General features: G+C 37.6%; 1 protein-coding gene and 1 pseudogene across 2 annotated transcripts; both read left to right on the top strand.

Annotated features, from left to right (window-relative positions):
* The first annotated feature begins 323 nt into the window (after positions 1-323).
* LOC148586588 (TMV resistance protein N-like) lies at positions 324-5823 on the top strand. Its single transcript, XM_088515324.1, has 5 exons — positions 324-897; positions 2435-3533; positions 3917-4192; positions 4286-5131; positions 5213-5823. The coding sequence occupies exons 1-5, from the start codon at positions 410-412 to the stop codon at positions 5783-5785; spliced, it is 3282 nt and encodes a 1093-aa protein (XP_088371450.1). The 5' UTR covers positions 324-409; the 3' UTR covers positions 5786-5823.
* A 5993-nt stretch (positions 5824-11816) lies between these two features.
* LOC148586587 (disease resistance-like protein DSC1) lies at positions 11817-17903 on the top strand (annotated as a pseudogene). The gene is made up of 5 exons (XR_015911907.1): positions 11817-12209; positions 12479-12703; positions 15703-15975; positions 16073-16958; positions 17255-17903. The product of XR_015911907.1 is annotated as a disease resistance-like protein DSC1 (transcript).
* The last annotated feature ends 1130 nt before the right edge of the window (positions 17904-19033 follow it).

Below are 19033 nucleotides of genomic sequence, written 5' to 3'. Positions count from 1 at the left end.
GATAATTTATTGTGCTATAATAGGACCGGTCTCACCATTTCATGTCCGCGGAGGATAACTCCAACATTCTCGTTCCCCACAACACTGTTGGAGCTGGAGAGTTTTTTAGACTTTTTTTTTTAAAGGGGCGGTAAAGAAAAATAATGTTTATTTTACGCACGCGTTATGCGGGCTCCACTACCCCACCTTTTTGTTTTCATTGAACTTCCGCCACCCTTCGTTTTCTCTCTTTTCGAGGTTTTTTATTTATTTATTTATTTATTTTTATTGTTTTTTAATTGTATTGTGGTTTGTAATCTCACTCTTCTACAATAAGTGTGATGTAAAGCATCCAGTACCCTTCCTATTAACTCAAAAGAGCCCCCTTAATCCAGTCAATTCCAAGTTTACAACAAGCACTTGCTCATCCATGGCTGCTCAAACCCTTTCATCATTTTCCAAGTCTCATTGGAATTACGAAGTTTTCTTGAGTTTCAGAGGTAAAGATACCCGCAAAAATTTTACTGATCACCTCTACTCTGCCTTAAAACAAGTCGGAATTTACACATTCCGAGATGACGATGAGCTTTCTAGAGGGGAGCACATTTCTACAGAATTGCTTAAAGCTATTCAAGGATCAAGGGTTTCCGTCGTGGTTTTCTCCAAAAGCTATGCTTCTTCTAGTTGGTGCCTTGATGAGCTTGTGGAGATCTTGCGTTGTAAGAATACTATAGGCCAAACTCTTCTACCCATATTTTATGACGTCGACCCTTCGGAGGTGCGATATCAAACCGGAGCTTTTGCCGAAGCATTTGTTAAGCATGAAAACCGGTTTCAAGCGAAGATAGAGAGGGTGCACAAGTGGAGAGCAGCTCTTACTGAAGTTGCAAGCTATTCCGGCTGGGATCTCCAAAACGGGTATTATATTATGTTAATTGTTAAGCTCTCTTGTGCTTCTTCATTCAGTTTTTTATCTTTTTGTTTGTCTTTTGTTTTTTTTCTTTTAAATGTTAGAAGAAAATTCATAAAAATTAAAGTTGGGCAGAAATAGATTGACAAAATTTAACCAAAATTTTCCCGAAAAATATTTTAAATTCAAATTTAATCCATGTTTTCGTCAATCAAAAGAATTTCAAACTAATTTGGCATGCTTTATTAATCATTCTCGAAATGAATGGTTTAGTTGGAGAAACCTAGTTAATGGTGAGTAATGAACTGCGATGACTCCAAAATCATCATTTCTGTTTAAATTTATGAACTACGAATTGATCATTCACGTATATCATAAATTCTCAATAAACCCAATAAAAATGTGAAACGAGTTTTGGATATATATTAGTGGGCTATTAATTTTGAAATATCAATGGGAAAATGGCATAGCTCTTGTTCTAAACAATTGCTAATTTATCGATTAGCAGCAAACTAAGTAGTAATTGAAGTTCATCTGATCTGAGAGAATAAAAGAGATTCTCATTTTTTTTTTTCCTCTCCCACACTGATTAGAAAAGAAAAACAAAAAACACTAAAAATGATTTTGGTAGCTCCATAGTCCATATATAGCTATAAACAAATTTTAACAATTTATTTTCTTAACTTTGTCACAAATAACTTGATTTGCTCAATTAGGTTGGTATGTTTGAATATTAATTTAGTTGATTAAGTTTATCATTTTTTATTATCTTAAACTTTTGAATAAATGTTGATTTAACATTATATCATAACAAATATTTTAAATTCGAATCTTATCTTCATCATTCACTCATCATTTACACTAAATATTTTATTTTATACAACTTTTAAAATAAACGGTAATTTAACAGTCCCATCTAACAACCCAATGTAATACTTCTTTACTATTTTTGGTCTATGAAAGTTGTATTTGATTTGATATGAATGTGAAATAGAATGTAATAAATTCTATAGATGGAATTATTGAACCAAACTAATGTAGTTGTGGTAAACTGGGCTAAATGACTTAAATTAAAAATAATAAAATAATAAAAACTGGCCTAATTCGCGGATGGCCCCAACCTCCATTCACCAAGAAGACTAATACTGACTTAAATACACAAAATTGGCCCATAACAAATTTAACAGACTTTTCCTCCAATAGGCCATTCAGTTGCAACGAGCCCAACTAAGCCTACTCGCCAGCTCATTGTCCACTTAGCCTTTTGGATAAAAATTACTAATTTAGAGAAGAATGATATTGTAATCATACTTTCCGTGAAACACTTAATTAATGACTTCTTTTTCGAAAGGGAAAAATAAAAATTATTCTATGGCATGTTACTAGATAGGATACGAAATTATATAGGAATATATTTAAATGACATTCTTAATAAAGTTGATATAACTTAATTGTTTATTATTACATAAATATAATTTGGTTTCTTATTTTTCTTTTCTTGCGCTTATATTCTTGTTGTATTTTTATTTGAACTATAATGATTAGGTTTGAATCAAGGTTTATCCAGAAGATTGTTGAAGAAATTTTGCGTAAAGTGAACCCAGCTTACTTGCATGTTGCCAAATACCCTGTAGGAATAGATTCTCGTGTTAAAGAGATAAAAGATTTATTAAATCTTGGAACAAGTGATGTTCATATTGTGGGTATCTATGGGATGGGTGGAATAGGCAAAACAACAATAGCAAAAGCGGTCTATAACGAAATACTCCATAAATTTGAAGGAAGCAGCTTTCCTTTTAATATTAAAGAAACTTCAAAACAACCAAATGGTTTGATTCATTTACAAGAACAACTTCTGTATGATATCTTGAAAATGAAGGATTGGAAGATTGGCAGTGTTGATGGAGGAATAAATTTGATTAACAAAAGATTTTATCGCAAAAAAGTTCTTGTTGTTCTTGATGATGTGGATCACTTGAAACAGCTTCATTCATTAGTTGGAAACTTCGAGTTGTTTGGCCAAGGAAGTACACTTATTGTAACAACAAGAGATAAACATGTTTTGACCGAACTAGGAGTCAATGACAAATATGAGGTTAAAGAAATGAATCATGAGGAGTCCCTTCAACTTTTTTGTTGGCATGCATTCAGGATGACCGATCCAGCAGAAGATTTCAAAAAGCTTTCACTTGATGTAGTGGATTATGTTGGAAGACTTCCATTAGCTACTAAAGTTTTGGGTTCTTATCTATCAGGAAGAAGTATTATTGAATGGAAAAGTGCATTGAAAAAATTACAAAAAATTCCTCACAGAGAGATTCAAAAAATTCTCAGAATAAGTTTTGATTCACTAGAAGATTATGCACGTGACATATTCCTTGACATAGCATGTTTCTTTATCGGTAAAAACAAAGAATATGTCAGCAGAGTTCTCGATGGTTGTGGATTCTTTGCAGATATTGGTATCAGCATTCTCATTGACAGGTCCCTCCTGACAGTTAATAAAAAAAATGAGTTGAGGATGCATGATTTGATTCGCGATATGGGAAGGGAGATTGTTCGCGAAATAGCACCCAGGGATCCAGGCAAACATAGTAGATTGTGGTGTCACGATGATGTCTTAAATGTGCTTAACAAAAATCTGGTAAGTGGCAGATGCATTAATATTATATAAATACATGTACAAACAAATAAACATAATATGCACATGTACAAACAAATAAACAAAAATCTGGTAATTTTTTCTTTTTGCCAAACATGGATATACCTTGAATATTCTATCAACATGACTCATAACTGTAAGATTTTAAATCCAACAATTTTCTATTAAGCGAAAAATTGATACTTAACTATTGTTTTAAGCAATTTTGATCATGTCTAAAACACATTATTATTATTATTATTATTATTATTATTATTATTTATTTATTTAGTTATGGTGAAAATATATAGGTCACCTCCAATTTGAAGGTGTTCTAGCATCACACAAGATATGAATATACATTGCTAACCCAGCTATATTGCCAGGGATCAGAAGCAATAGAGGGTCTTAACCTAAATCTACCTACACTTGAAGATGTAGAGTTGAAAACTGAAGCATTTGCAAATATGAAAAATTTGAGATTGCTCCAAATTGATGGTGCATATCTCACAGGATCCTATGAATGCCTTTCTAAAGAGTTAAGATGGCTCCACTGGCACAAGTGCCCTCTGGAATATCTACCACCAAATTTTCATCTCAAGAATGCTGTTATCCTCGACATGCAATACAGTAATGTCAAACAAGTTTGGAAGAAAATCGAAGTATAACAAATATTACATTACCTTTTATTTTCTTATCAACTTTGAATGAATAACTTTAATGATTTCTTTTTTTTTTTTTTTTTTTTTTGGCAGATACTCAACAAGTTAAAAGTTCTTAATCTCGAAGGTTCTAAATGTCTCACCCGATCACCAAACTTCTTACAACTCCCACATTTGGAGATACTCATACTTAAAGATTGCACGAGCTTGATTGAGGTGCATGAGTCTATTGGACATTTGAAAAAACTTGTTTTATTGAATTTACAAGAATGCAAGAACTTGAAGAATCTTCCGGAAAGTATTTCTAACTTGAGATCTTTAAAAACTCGTAACTTGTCTTACTGTAGCAAAATTGACAAGTTATCAAAACTATTGGGAAATATGGTTTCTTTAGAGGAGCTACTTGCAGATATAACTGCTATTAAGCAACTACCATACTCCTTTGGTCTTTTGAAGAACCTCAAAACTCTTTCATTATGGGGATGTCAAGGGCAATCCTCAAGATCATGGATGTCACGGTTCGTGTCGTGGATATCACCAAAATTCACGAAACCCATATATTTGCTACCAACTTCTGTTTCTGGATTGTGTTCTTTGACAAAACTGAATCTCAGGGATTGTAATTTGTTTGAAGATGAGATTCCTATTGATCTTGGGAGTTTATCTTCACTTAAATTTTTGTATTTATCAAGAAACTATTTCCGTACACTGCCTCATTGCATCGGTCAACTTCCTCAATTATATGCACTTGATGTGATTGAGTGTGAGAGTCTCGAATCAATTTCAAAACTTCCTACAAGTTTAAAATGTTTGGATGCAATGGGCTGCTCATCATTGCTAAGATTTCCAGATGTGCCGAATCAAGGAAGTTTATGGGCAGATTTTTTCTTGGAAAGTAGTGACAGTCTAGTATATGATATGAGGAAGAATCTTCTCCAGGTACTCTCTCTCTCTCTCTCTCTCTCTCTCTCTCTCTCTCTCATTTTATGATGCGAACTTTTTTTTTCTCTTTCGAAACAGTACATGTCCAAGTTGAGTATTGGTCCATGTCATTGCATTACACTCCCTGGTGGTGAGGTTCCAAATTGGTTCAGCCATAAGAGAATTGGATGTTCGATATCCTTGCATATACCTTTTCTTCCAAAGGGTCAAATCAAGGGGTTGCTTTTTTGTGCTGGTTTTGCACCCATACAAATACAAGAAACACCGCACGAGGACGTGGAAATGTATTTGTGCATTAATAGCAAGCCTTGGAGGGGTTACCATTTCAGCAGTTGTATGTTTGATGAAGATTATCCTTCCTGGAGAATCTATATTCCCTATTCATGGAGAGAAGGTTTAATAGCAAGTGGAATGGAAGTAATGATAGAGTGTGAGGGTGGGAAATACTTTGAAGTGGAGTGTGGAATTCATGTAATACTTAAAGACCAAAATGCAATGGATGAATACATGGATTCTGTTACTTTGAAGAGAGGTCGTGATCGTCACAATGAGGCCGGACCAAGCAATGTTTCGTCTAGTATTGATCAATTAAACTGCCCTAAAAGATTAAAGATCAAGGATGTTGATGATTCGGATCAAGCGCAACAATGAAAGGAGGAGGACTTGTTAATATGTTTATTCATAATTGAATTTTGTTGATCTTATTTATTCAACCGCCTTTGTTCTTTCTAACCCTTCCATATGCATATACGGAGAACAAAAATATCGCTTTTTATTCTTGTTGAAGTGTTTGATATATATATATATATATATATATATATATATATATATATATCACAAATTTGTTCGTAAATATGTTTCACAAGACTACAAGAGATAGGTCTTGTTTGGCAAATGCCTAATTAGGTCCCTTTTTTTTGTTCTAACTCCCCAACATTCTTACTAATTATATCACATTAATAACTATTTAAATAAAAAAACTCATTATAAAACAAAATATTTTAAATTTTTCATACAAAAAGTTCAAAACTTTTATCTATTTTATATCACATCAATCATTTTTAATCAAGTCTTTTGCCAAACCAGGCTTACAGGAAAAAATATATATACATGCATTAATCCATTCCACAAAAGAGTCCTGTACAAAGATTAAAAATCCCTAATGAATTTTTATTTATTTTTTTTCTAAAACACTACAATTGTAATAAAAATTTTCTTCAAATTATATTAGAAAAAAGTCGCTCAACTTAATCTATTAAAATGATGTCTATTTTTAGAGCATGTAATTATCATCTGTAGTTTAAAATTTAAATGTGATAATTATGTGCTTTATTAAACAATTAAAAAAAAAGTACATAAACGGATAGTCCCTCCTAGTTTTCTCTCGCGAGACGACTAGCGGCTAGGGTTTTACCTCCTACTGAGCACAGTTGAGGAGGGTGCGGCAGGTCCGGTGGTGTTCGGGAGGGCTGAGAACGGCATATTGGGGGTGTGAAGAAAGGAAGAGGATGACTGATAGTATTGAAAACCTGTGTGGGAAACTTTCGTTACTGGAGGAAGAAAAGACTGGAATCACTATAACAGAGGGTGAAATAGAGGAAGCAAGAGTTCAAGGAGGAAGATGTTTGATAGGAAGAATATGGGCGGGAAAGACGGTTAATAAGGAGGCTTTCAAGACAGTGTTATCTCGAGTATGGAGAACAATCCGAGGAGTGATATTCAAGGAACTAGATGATAATGTGTGGCTTTTCGAGTTCGAAGATGAGTCAGACATGAAAAGGGTCCTGGATGGAAGGCCGTGGTCATTCGATCGTCAGAGTCTGGTGCTTAATGAATTTGATGGAAGCACCCCTCCCTCACAAATGCAGTTCACACACTCCCCTTTTTGGGTGCAGGTGCATGACATGCCCCTTTTGTTCATGACAAAGGGGATTGGAGAGAAAATTGGGAAGTCTTTGGGGCAGTTAGTGGAGGTAGATGTTGCAGGAGATGGCGTGGGCTGGGGAAGGTGTATGCGGCTACGAGTGGTCCTCGACTTAACCAAACCTCTCAACAGAGGAAGGGCTCTCATATTGGCAGGAAAATCCCATTGGGTCACTTTCAAGTATGAAAAACTACCATCGATGTGCTTTGAGTGTGGCAGAGTAATTCATGGAGACAAAGGATGTCCAATACCAAGAAATAACAGATGGAGTTCGAAAGGAGAGAAAAAACCATGGGGAGTTTGGCTACGGGTGGATGACAGACGTCGGAAATCTGACGGAGGCTACACTACTTCCACAGGCGATGAAGGGTGGCGGCACAGCCAGGATGGGGAGAGAGGTGAAGGTGACGGCTACCAACGAGCACACACGACAAATATGGGAACTGGCGGAACCCAAGGTAACCCTAGGCCAATGACCAATAATCTTCAACGGGCAGGTCTTGAAGATTCAAATTCTTACCATATTGGAGGCCAGGAGGAGCAGGAGGGAAAGGAAAAGGAGATTGAGGGGGATTCTGTCGAACAAAATTTGGAAGCAGAAGAGGCGGATATATATGGAAAGAAGAGAGGAGACGCTAATAAGGGTAATAAATCTGCTAGAGCTGACCCACTAGAAAGTGACGTGTCAAATGAAGGGGGTCTCAAATATGGTGAAGCTCCAAGATTTAATGAAGGGACCAATGAGGAAATGGGGGCCCAAAGTATCCCAATGGATGTCATTAATAGCCAATCCCAGGTTGCGGCCCAGGATTGCATGGTGAGCCAAGTGGGAAGGAGTATCAGGGCCTGGAAAAGAAGGGCCCGGGTGGGAATTACTGATGCTATTAATTTGGGCGAAGGCAGCGGGGCCACAGTGAGCAGGAAACGAAAGAGTGTTAAAGGAGAAACAGGGGTCAGTGCAGGGCAGGAAGGAAAGCGAAGCAGACGGGATGCAGAGATGGAAATTCAAGTGGAGACTGAATTGGCGGCGGCTGAGAACCAGCCCCGCCAGTACCAATGAGTCTACTAAGTTGGAACTGCCGGGGGCTTGGGCACCCTCGGGCAGTTCGAGACCTTTGTCTTTTGACAAGGGAAAAGAAGCCCAACATTTTGTTTCTAATAGAAACAAAATGCAGGAAACATAAAATGGAGATAATAAGGGTGAAGTTAGGCTTTGAAGGGATGTTTGTTGTGGAACCTATCGGAAGGAGTGGAGGGCTGGGGCTTTTTTGGAGGGAGAAGGACATGTTGGAGATTCAAAACTTTTCAAGAATGCATATTAATGCAGTGGTCAAAAATGGCGAGGGTGGCAGCGAATGGAAGTTGACTAGTTTCTATGGGCAGCCGATATGGACTAAACGGCATGAATCGTGGACATTACTGAGGCACCTCAAGCAATTTTCCCCACTGCCATGGCTCTGCATCGGTGACTACAATGAGATTCTGAATCAAAGTGAGAAGGTAGGAGCCACACTTCGGAAGGAAGCTCAGATGGGCCAGTTTCGGGAGGCTTTAGATGATTGTAATCTCAGTGATCTAGGCTATACTGGGTCTAAGTACACGTGGAACAATGGTAGAGAAGATGAGGGCTTCATCAAAGAAAGGTTGGACAGGGCCACTGCTAATTCGGGATGGTGCGATCTTTTCAAGAAGTTCGAACTCCGGGTGTTAGCAGCACGCACATCAGATCACAAGCCTCTTTTGCTCTCTTATACAGACAAAGAAGAAGGACACACTTCTACTACTCGGGGTACAAAATTTGAAGCAAAATGGCTCCATGATGATGAAGCAAACGAGATCATTAAAAGGGTATGGGAGTCCGATTTGCTGGGGGGGCCGAGTATTCAAAATCTGCAGCAAAAACTAGTCTCATGCAAAACTGAGTTACGTAAGTGGAGTTGGCTGAAGTATGGAAATGTTGAAAAGAAAATTAAGGAAAAGTCGAAGCAACTGGAAGCAATGCAGCTACAGGAGGACAGGGAAAACATGAGGAATATAAAATTACTTCAGGATGAAATTGAAGTTTTGTTGGAGCAAGATGATACGCGGTGGAAGCAACGGGCAAAACAGAATTGGTATCAAAATGGTGACCGCAATACCCCATTTTTCCATGCGTGGGCGAGCCATCGACGGAAAGTTAACCATATTGGTAAAATCGTAGATGAAGAGGGGAATGAGTGGAATAAGATAGAAGACATTAGTAGGGCCTTCATTGAGTTTTATCAACATTTATTCTCAACTGGGGCAGTCCAGGGAGTACAAGAATGCTTGGCAGGGATGGAGAGAAGAGTTACAGAGGAGATGAATCATAATCTCCTCAGGCCTTTTACTAGTAGCGAAGTGGAAGGAGCCCTCAATCAGATGCATCCCCTAAAGTCCCCCGGTCCCGATGGCATGTCAGCAGTGTTTTATCAACATTCCTGGGCTACGATTAATAAGGAGGTATGTCTCGTCGTACTTGATTTTTTGAATAATGGAAATTTTGATCCATCTATCAATGAGACTTTTATTACTCTAATTCCAAAGGTTAAAGCTCCCACACGGCTCAATGAGTATAGGCCAATCAGTTTATGCAATGTCATTTATAAATTGATTGCGAAAGTCTTAGCTAACAGGATGAAAAAGGTTTTGCCCCACATTATTTCTCCCAACCAAAGCGCCTTTATTCCAGAACGTTTGATAACGGACAATATTTTGGTAGCTTTCGAAGCTCTCCACACGATGGATGCTAGGATGACGGGAAGGCAAGGATATATGGCTCTAAAGCTAGACATGAGCAAGGCCTATGATCGGGTCGAGTGGACGTTTTTGGAGGCTATCATGGTTGGACTGGGGTTCGCAGCCAGATGGGTGGAGAAAGTGATGATCTGTGTTCGTACAGTCACCTATTCTATTCTCATTAATGGCCAACCATATGGGAAAATTGTGCCTACACGAGGGATACGACAAGGGGACCCAATATCTCCTTATCTCTTTATTTTAGTGGCGGAGGGACTTAGCACTTTATTGAATAAGGCGGAAAGGGAGGGAAGGATCACAGGGGTCCCAATTACCAGAGGAGGCACGAAGCTAAATCATCTGCTTTTTGCGGATGATAGTTTGCTTTTTTGCAGGGCTAGCATTCTGGAGTGGAATCGCATTCAAGAAGTTTTGGAGGTGTACGAGAAAGCATCGGGCCAGCAACTAAACCGAAATAAGACTTCCATTTTCTTTAGCAAAAATACCAAGACGGAAGCCAAAACGATCATCCTTAATGCAGCTGGGATAGCCTCTACGGCCAGGTATGAGAGATACTTGGGCTTACCGGCAATAATTGGTAAATCCAAGGTGAGTGCTTTCACAAATATCACAGGCAAAATTTGGGAACGTATCACTGGGTGGAAGGAGAAATTCTTATCACAAGCGGGGAAGGAAGTGTTATTGAAGGCGGTGGTGCAGGCAATCCCAACCTATACAATGAGTGTTTTTCTTTTGCCAAAAACATTGTGTAATGATATTAACGCTATGATGGCAAAATTTTGGTGGGGGCATAAGGAGAATGACTCGCGGGTTGCATGGATGAGCTGGCCCAAAATGGGATTGGCAAAGGAGAGTGGAGGGTTGGGATTCCGTGACCTTGAAATGTTCAACCTTGCTCTCCTAGCCAAACAAGGGTGGAGATTGTTGATGAACCCGGACACTCTAGCCGCCACCATTTTCCGAGAAAAATATTATCCCCAAGGGACGTTTTTGGAAGCAAAGTTGGGGAGAAAACCCTCTTATGCGTGGAGGAGCATATGGAAAGCCAAAGATTTACTCAAGGAAGGATTGATATGGCGAGTTGGTAATGGAGAATCTATCCGGATTTGGGAAGATCGATGGCTTCATACTAGAGGGGCCCGTCCAGCCCAGTTTCCGATCCAAGGGCTACATAGAGATGCTAAGGTGAGTGCACTCCTAAATCCTGACACTAATTGGTGGAATATAGGTTTGGTACACCAGCTTTTCAATGAAGAGGAGGCTAGGGAGATTTGTGGCATGGCGGTATGCCCTTTAAACAGCAGGGATCATTTGGCGTGGATAGGAGGGAAAAATGGGGTATTCACAGTGAGAAGTGCTTACCATCTAGCCAAAGAAATTGGGCAAAGGGAAGAAGGGTGCTGCTCAAAAGGTAATATACTCAAGGGACTGTGGAAAGGGCTATGGAAGATAAAGGGAGCAAGTGTGGTTAAGACCTTTCTATGGCAAGCATGCAACAACATTCTGCCCACAAAGGAGAGATTGTGTAAGCGCAAAATAATCCAAGACCCGATGTGTCCGATTTGTGGGTTGAAAACTGAAACGGTTGGCCATATTCTTTGGAGTTGTCCATCGGCAAATGATGTGTGGACTGAATGCTCCCCCAAAATCAGTAAGTGTGCTAGCAATGAAGATGAGTTCATAGAGATTATGGCACACCTGATGGAGAGGTTGGATGAGGAGCAATTGCAACTTGTGGCAGTGATCGCACGACAAATCTGGCTGAGGAGAAATGCTGTTGTGTTTGGGGGGGTAATGACGGACCCGAGCACACTCATTCGATGGGCCAAGGACCAACTGGACAACTAGTGCAAGTTCCATACGCGACAACCAAGGAGAGCAGCAGTTTTGGGTCAAACCTCCCCTGCCACATGGACCAAACCACCCTGGGGTTTTATGAAACTCAATTGGGATGCATCGGTTGATAAACGAAGAAATAGGATGGGGGTTGGTGTATTGGTTCGTGATCATGAAGGCCAAACTATAGCTATGTATTGCACTAGTAAGCCTTACGTGCAGGACCCAACCATGGCCGAAGCTGTTGCAGCTTGGGAAGCAGTATTGATGGCACAAAGAATGGAACTACGAAATATCATCCTTAAAGGGGACTCCCTGGAAATTGTCCAAATGCTGCAAAAGGAAGGAGGTTGTTGGGCTAATTACGGACAGATGGTGAATGATGCAAAAGAGAGACTACGTTGCTGGCCGGGATGGGGAGTACAACATGTTAGCAGATCGGCTAATGGTGCTGCTCACCAACTCGCCAAGTTAGCTCTCGGGCATGATGCGGCTCAAGAATGGAGGGAGTCGTTCCCTCAGTGCGTACAAGATATTGTAATTCATGAAAGCTGATTTTGTATGCGTTATTAATGAATCCCATTTCAAAAAAAAAAAAAAAAAAAAAAGCACATAAAATTCAAATATTCTAAAACTGAATGCTAAATTAATAAAAAATAATAATAGACTGACTTTGGTTAACAAATTTGAAGAAAAAATTGTCCTACAATTGAAACGATATCAGTGTCTAAGAAAAGTCAACAAGTTCTCCATCTTACAGGTTTTACCACCGCCTCGTTTGTCTCAATTGAAGTCAAATTAATTAATCTCGTCCACAACCATCCATCCAAATCCAAAAATCCAACCCGAGCAATCCGGGACCTGAAAATGGACGGAGCTCCGACGACGAGCGGGAGCGGCGGAGGTGGTCGTGGAGCCAGAACAAGACGAGCTTCGTGGTGTGGAACCCGCCCGAGTTTGCCCGGGTCCTCCTCCCGGCCTTTTTCAAGCACAACAACTTCTCCAGCTTCATCCGCCAGCTCAACACCTATGTATGTTCTCTCTCTCTCTCTCTGTTCGTTTTCTTATTATTTGTTTTGATTCCGCTTCTGATTCGAATTGGGTTCAGCTTCTAATGTTGAATTTATTTGAAGGAGGGGAATCGTGTTGTAGGTAAATTTTAAGCGATTTTGAATGGGTTGAATCCATTGGTGATAAACTGGATTTAGAAATTGTATTTTTTTTAGTTTTCCCAGGTTGAAATTGGGTTCGTTTTCTGTATGTTGTGGCGGTTCTGAAATGGGTTCATTTTCATTTGGGATCTTATTCCTTAGCTTATGAGAAGGTTATGGCATCTATAAAGTAGCATCCTTTTCAAGTATTCCGATTGCCTATGTTTTTAACTTTTTTTTTTTTTTTTTTTTTTTTTTTTTGAGTTGTTTTTCGTGGAGAGACTGCATGGGAGCTAGTTTGATGGTTGCGTTAAAATATTAATTAAATGATTAAATTTACTGTTTTCTATTTGTTTTCTCGGATTGGTTTGATGGTGCTGAAGATGAGGCCATTTTTATTGAGTTGCATTTGATGTCTGGAAGTGCTATACATTGGTGTCCAGGATTTTGTAAGGGTTTACATGAGTATGATTCATAGCCCATTCTGGATTTTTTGCGATCTTCTGGGGAAGGCAAAAGTTAGAAGGTCTGTGGGGAGGATACTCAGGGATGGTAGCGTACAAGTCAGACCTCTGAAGTGAAGAATCGAGCTTTTGTAGGAAATTTGGCATAATTCAAATTGTAAGGCTCCAATTGGAGATCAATGTTGGAGGCAGAATTGAGGTTGGGTATTGGAAATGGGCCTCCTGATTCTAGTTATGTCCTTTGGAGGTACTGCAAGATTAGAGTTATTATTGTGGAGATTCTATTCTGGTTTGCAGATAGTGTGGGGGCAATTCTATCCAACGGCCCAAACAATACACCAAATCGCTCCACCCTACACTGAAAAGAGCTGCACAACCACGATTAAAATCTCGCAAAACCTAGAATTCCTAATATACAAAATAATCATACATAGAAATGTCAGTTCTTAAATTGAATTAGTTGATGGCTGTGTGTTCAATGCCCACTCTACCAATCTACATAGATCGTGCATGTTAGAGTGAGATCTCAGTTCTAGAATTATTAAGTCTAGGATAGCCTTTTCTATAAAATTTCATACACTCGAGAGGAATGATATTGCAATCATACTTTCTGTGAAACAATTAATGATTTTTTTCTTTTTGAAAAGGAAAAAAAAAAAAAATTTCTTTGGCATGTTATTGGATAGTATAAGAAATTATATAGGAATATATTTAAATGATATTCTTAATAAAGTTGATATAACTTAATTGTTTAATATTACATTAAAATAATTTGGTTTCTTATTTTCTTTTCTTGTGCTTATATTCTTGTTGTATTTCAATGGAACTATATAATGATCATGTATGAATCAAGGTTCATCGAGAAGATTGTTGAAGAAATTTTGTGTAAAGTGAGCCAAGCTTACTTGCATGTTGCCATACACCCTATAGGAATACACTCTCGTGTTGAAAAGATGAAAGCTTTATTCAGTGGCGGAGCCAACCATTTTATATTGGGGGTGTCGCTAAAATTTTTTTGGCGTCTTAAAAATTTTTTCCACCCTAAAAATTTGGTAATTCACACAATATATGCATCACAAAAAATATCTATAAAAGTTCATAAATATGTGCTCAAATTGATATATTGGAAATATAACATGTCAACACTATATCAAAAAGACAGAAATACAAAAAAAAAAAAATCATCAAGTATCGAATTGCACTTTACGGTCTCTTAGAAGTACAAAATCATCAAGTATCGAATCTAAATCGAAGCTCTCAGCAATTTTCCTTTCAATATAGAGAACTAAACTATTTGCAAGAAAATCATCATCCATTTTGTTGTGAAGTCATATTTTAGCAATTTTCATTGCTAAAAATGCTCATTCGGTAGTTGATGTAGACATTGGAAGAGTCAATTTTTATTGTTGAGATTTTTTTTTTTTTTTTTCTTTTGGGTGCGGGAGAAGGGTTACTGTGTCTTGGGTAATGGATAGGTAAAATTGTAAAAAGATTTTTTTTTTTTTCTTTTTTAATCCACCTCAAAAAAAAAAAAAAAATTAAAATTAAAAATTAAAAAAATTAAAATCCTTGGGGGCACCTCCAATGGGTAATGTGGCTCCGCCACTGGCTTTATTAAATCTTGGAACAAGTGATGTTTGTATTGTGGCCCTGTGGGCATGTATGAGATGAGTGGAATAGGTAAAACAACCATAGCAAAAGCTCTCTATAACAAAATATGCAATGAATTTGAAGGAAGTTGCTTTCTTTTCAACATTAAAGAAATTTCAGAACAACAAAATGGTTTGATTTATTTACAAGAAAAACTTCTTTATGATATCTTGAAAACGAAGAATTGGAAGATTGGCAATGTTGATGGAGGAATAAATTTGATTACAAAAAGATTTTGTCACAAAAAAGTTCTTGTTGTTCTTGATGATATTGATCACTTGAAACAACTTAATTCATTAGTTGGAAACTTTGAATTGTTTGGCCAAGGAAGTAGAGTTATTGTAACAACTAGAGATGAACATTTGCTAATTGAACAAAGAGTAAATAAAAAATATAAGGTTGAAGAATTGAATCTTGAGAAGTCCCTTCAACTTTTTAGTTGGCATGCATTCATGATGGCCCATCCAGTAGAAGATTTCCTAAAGCTTACTATTGGTGTAGTGGGTTCTGTTGGAGGACTTCCATTAGCTGTTGAAGTTTTAGGTTCTTACCTATTAAGAAGAAGTATTATTGAATGAGAAAGTGCATTGGAAAAATTACAAAAAATTCTTCACAAACAAATTCAAAAAATACTCAGAAATGATTATTAGCACTTATAATCATGTTTACATCACATTAATGTATTTTTTTTTTTTAATTATTGCAAATATCTAGGTTACGCAACATGAGAATGTGTGTTACTAATCTTATTGTCTATTTCTCCAGGGATCAGAAGCAGTGGAGAGTCTCATTCTAAATCTATCTATACTTGAAGATGTACATTTTAAAACCGAAGCATTTGCAAAAATGAAAAATTTGAGATTGCTCCAAATCAATGGTGTAAATCTCTTAGGAAACTATAAACATCTTTCTGATGGGCTAAGATGGCTTTGTTGGCATAAGTGTCTAAAATTTCTACCAGCAAATTTTCATTTAGAAAGCCTTGTCATCCTTGACATGCATAATAGTAATCTCAAACAAGTTTGGAAGGAGATAGAAGTATAATAATTCTTACATTTCCTTATATTTCTCTATTATTGGCAAATGTATAAGTCAAAATTTTCTTCTTTTGTTTTAATGATTTTTGTTTTGACAGATACTCAACAAGTTGAAAGTCTTTAGTCTCAGCAATTCCAAATATATCACCAAGACACCAAACTTCTTACAAGTCCCAATTCTAGAGATACTAATACTTGAAGGTTGCACAAGTTTGGTTGAGCTTCATGCGTCCATTGGAAATCTAAAAAGATTTGTTTTGCTGAATTTAGAAGGATGCCAGCTTAAAATCTCTTGAAACTCTAAACTTGTCTGGCTGCTTAAAACTTGATATTCTACTAGAGTAGTACTTGGCGAATATGATAGCTCTAACGGAATTGCATGTAGACAGAACTGCTATTATGCAACTCCCTACCTCCTTTGGTCATTTGAAGAATCTCAAAACTGTGTCATTATCTAGATGTAAAGGATAATCTTCAAAATCTTGGTTATCATGGTTCTCATCGTGGATATCCCCAAAAAGTTCAATTAATCCAACACATTTGCTCCCGGTTTCCATTTTTGGACTATGCTCTTTGAGAAGACTAGTTCTCAGCGAGTGCAATCTATTTGAAGATGGGATTCCAATTGATCTTGGGAGTTTATCTTCACTCGAGGAATTGGATTTAGGAAGAAACAATTTCCTTAATCTACCTCATTGCATCAGCTGCCTTCCTAAATTAACTACATTGTGGTTGACTAAGTGTACGAGTCTTCAATCAATTTCAGAACTCTCCACAAGTTTAACGAGCTTGCATGCAACTGACTACACATCAATAGAAACACTCTCAAATCTGTCGAACCTGAAAGGATCACCTACTATTTTTCTTACTAACTGTCAAAAATTGATTGAGATTCAGGGCTTGGAGAGTTTGGAATTTGCACCAACAATTCACATGGAAAAGTGCAACAATCTAGCATACGTTTTTAGGACGAGTCTTCTTCAGGTTTCTCTCTGTCACTCTACCATGTGTGTGTGTGTGTGTTTGTGTAGTTTTATTATTGTTAGAGTGATGCTAAACATGATATCAAAACAAGAGGTCATGAATTTGAACACTGATTCTATCAAGTCATCCCTATTTCAATTAAAATATTTAACGTATTGGATCCCACCTAATAAAAGAGTTTTAGCTCACATATGAAAAGAATGTTAAAGTATTAATTAAATGGTTAAATTTAACTCTTTTATAAGCTTAAAATTTTGGGATAAATGATGGTTTGTGAACATTTTTTGTTGAAATAGTGCATGTCCAAGCGTGACGAGCTTCGAGATGTTTTCCTCCCTGGTAGTGAGGTTCCAAATTGGTTCAAGCATCATTGGATTGGATGTTCTATATCCTTTGACGTACCTCCACTTTCAGAGGGTGAAGTCCAGGGGTTGCTCGTTTGCGCTGTCTATGCAGCCAAGGAAGAATCCAATGCCATAACTGCAGCTCCTTTCACGATAATCACTAATAAAACTAGAGGGCATGAGGATATTTTTAGTCCAACATTCTATGCCATCCCCAAAACCTGTGAAGATCATACCTGTGCCACCTATATACCACTTAAAAGATATGAATTTGAGATGGAAAGTGGAGAGGAAGTGGAGGTGTCCATCAGAGCTGGGGAAGCCATTGAAGTGAAGAAGTGTGGAATTCATCTACTATTTGATGACTCAAATATTGTAAGAGATGATGGATATGTAATTAGTATGGATATGGTGTCTGCTAAGAGGGGTCGAGACGAAAATGAGGCTGCAGGACCAAGCAATGATTGTTATAATGAAGAAAAGTGCCCTAAAAGGTCAAGGATGGAGTTTGAAGCACAAGAATGAAAGGACTTCACAAGAGCTCATGTCCACTGGGCCGGCCCAACCGCTAGGCGAGTTAGGCCGGCGCCTTGGGCCCCCAAAATTTAAGCCCCCAAAAAAATTATTATTAAGGCCCAAATTTTTTTAATAAAGCCCAAACAAATTTTAATAAGGCCCAAACAAATTTAAACCCAGGAAAACAAATATGTTCTAGAAACATGAAAAAAAAAAAAAAACAAAACAAAAAATCTGACAAAACCCCGCCGGTGTCATCTGAGCAAAACCCCGCCGGAGCAAAACCACCGTCGTGCTGGGAGCGAATCAACCAAATCCAGTGAGCGGATCATTCGCCGGAGTGAGAGAGACAGGAGAGAGGAAGACATGGGCAAGGGAGGGAGAGGGCTTCTAGAAGGGTCTGAGAGAAGGAGCGTTTGAGAGGGAGAAAGGAAGATAAGCGTGCAGGTGTGGTGGGGACCGTGGGGTAGGGAGAAATAAAAACAATAAAAAGAGAAGAAGATAGGCGTGCAAGTGGTTGGGTAGGGAGAAATAAAAAAATAAAAATTGGGGGATGGGCCTTTGCCACCTGGGATGTTTATGGGCAAAATGTGGGCTAGATGTTGCATTCTAGCATTTCTCATTAAAAAAATGTCTCTAATCATTTTTTTCTTGGACACCACAAGAAGTAAGAAAACAAACATTTCAAATACAACGGCCAGACGTTCTGCCATTTTTCTCTTCCTCTCCAAGTCTCTAAGAGTTAAAGAAACTTCATGTTTCATAATTCCTTTTCCAAATCAGGTCTTAAGGCCCAATTTTTATTTTATTTTTTTAATTTTTTTTTTTTTATTATTATTTTTAATAAGGCCAAAAAAATTTGCATAAAAATTTAAAGCCCTCAACATGCTTTTTTGAGGCATTTAATATGCTTTAAAAAAATTATATATATATATATATATATATATATATATGGAGGCCCTAATATGATTTCTGCACAAGCACAACGGCCACAAGGCCCACAAAATGTTTTTTAAAAAATAATATTATTTGTTTATAATATTCATGCCCTTTACAGCACAAGCACTTGCTAAAAGCATCTCCAACAATATTTTTAAATTAGCTTTTTAATTAAATTTAGCTATTTTGTTAACTTTTTTTACTCCAACAGATACTGTAAAATAAAAAGCTTTCCTACTACTGCTATAGTGAACTTTCATATTTACAAGTTATTTG

This window comes from Corylus avellana, chromosome 4 (genome assembly GCF_965113065.1).
Source record: "Corylus avellana chromosome 4, dhCorAvel1.hap1.2, whole genome shotgun sequence".
Classification (NCBI taxonomy): Eukaryota; Viridiplantae; Streptophyta; class Magnoliopsida; order Fagales; family Betulaceae; genus Corylus; species Corylus avellana.
The sequence above is the reverse complement of the archived record's forward strand: the minus strand, read 5'-3'. Positions and strand labels throughout refer to the sequence as shown.

What these genes read in the sequence shown, in the direction of transcription:
- LOC148586588 (XM_088515324.1), top strand. Translation starts at nt 410, where the DNA reads ATGGCTGCTCAAACCCTTTCATCATTTTCCAAGTCTCATTGGAATTAC. An exon ending in ATGTGCTTAACAAAAATCTG is followed by an intron (nt 3,534 to 3,916) that starts GTAAGTGGCAGA and finishes CTATATTGCCAG; the next exon opens with GGATCAGAAGCAATAGAGGG. An exon ending in AAGTTTGGAAGAAAATCGAA is followed by an intron (nt 4,193 to 4,285) that starts GTATAACAAATA and finishes TTTTTTTGGCAG; the next exon opens with ATACTCAACAAGTTAAAAGT.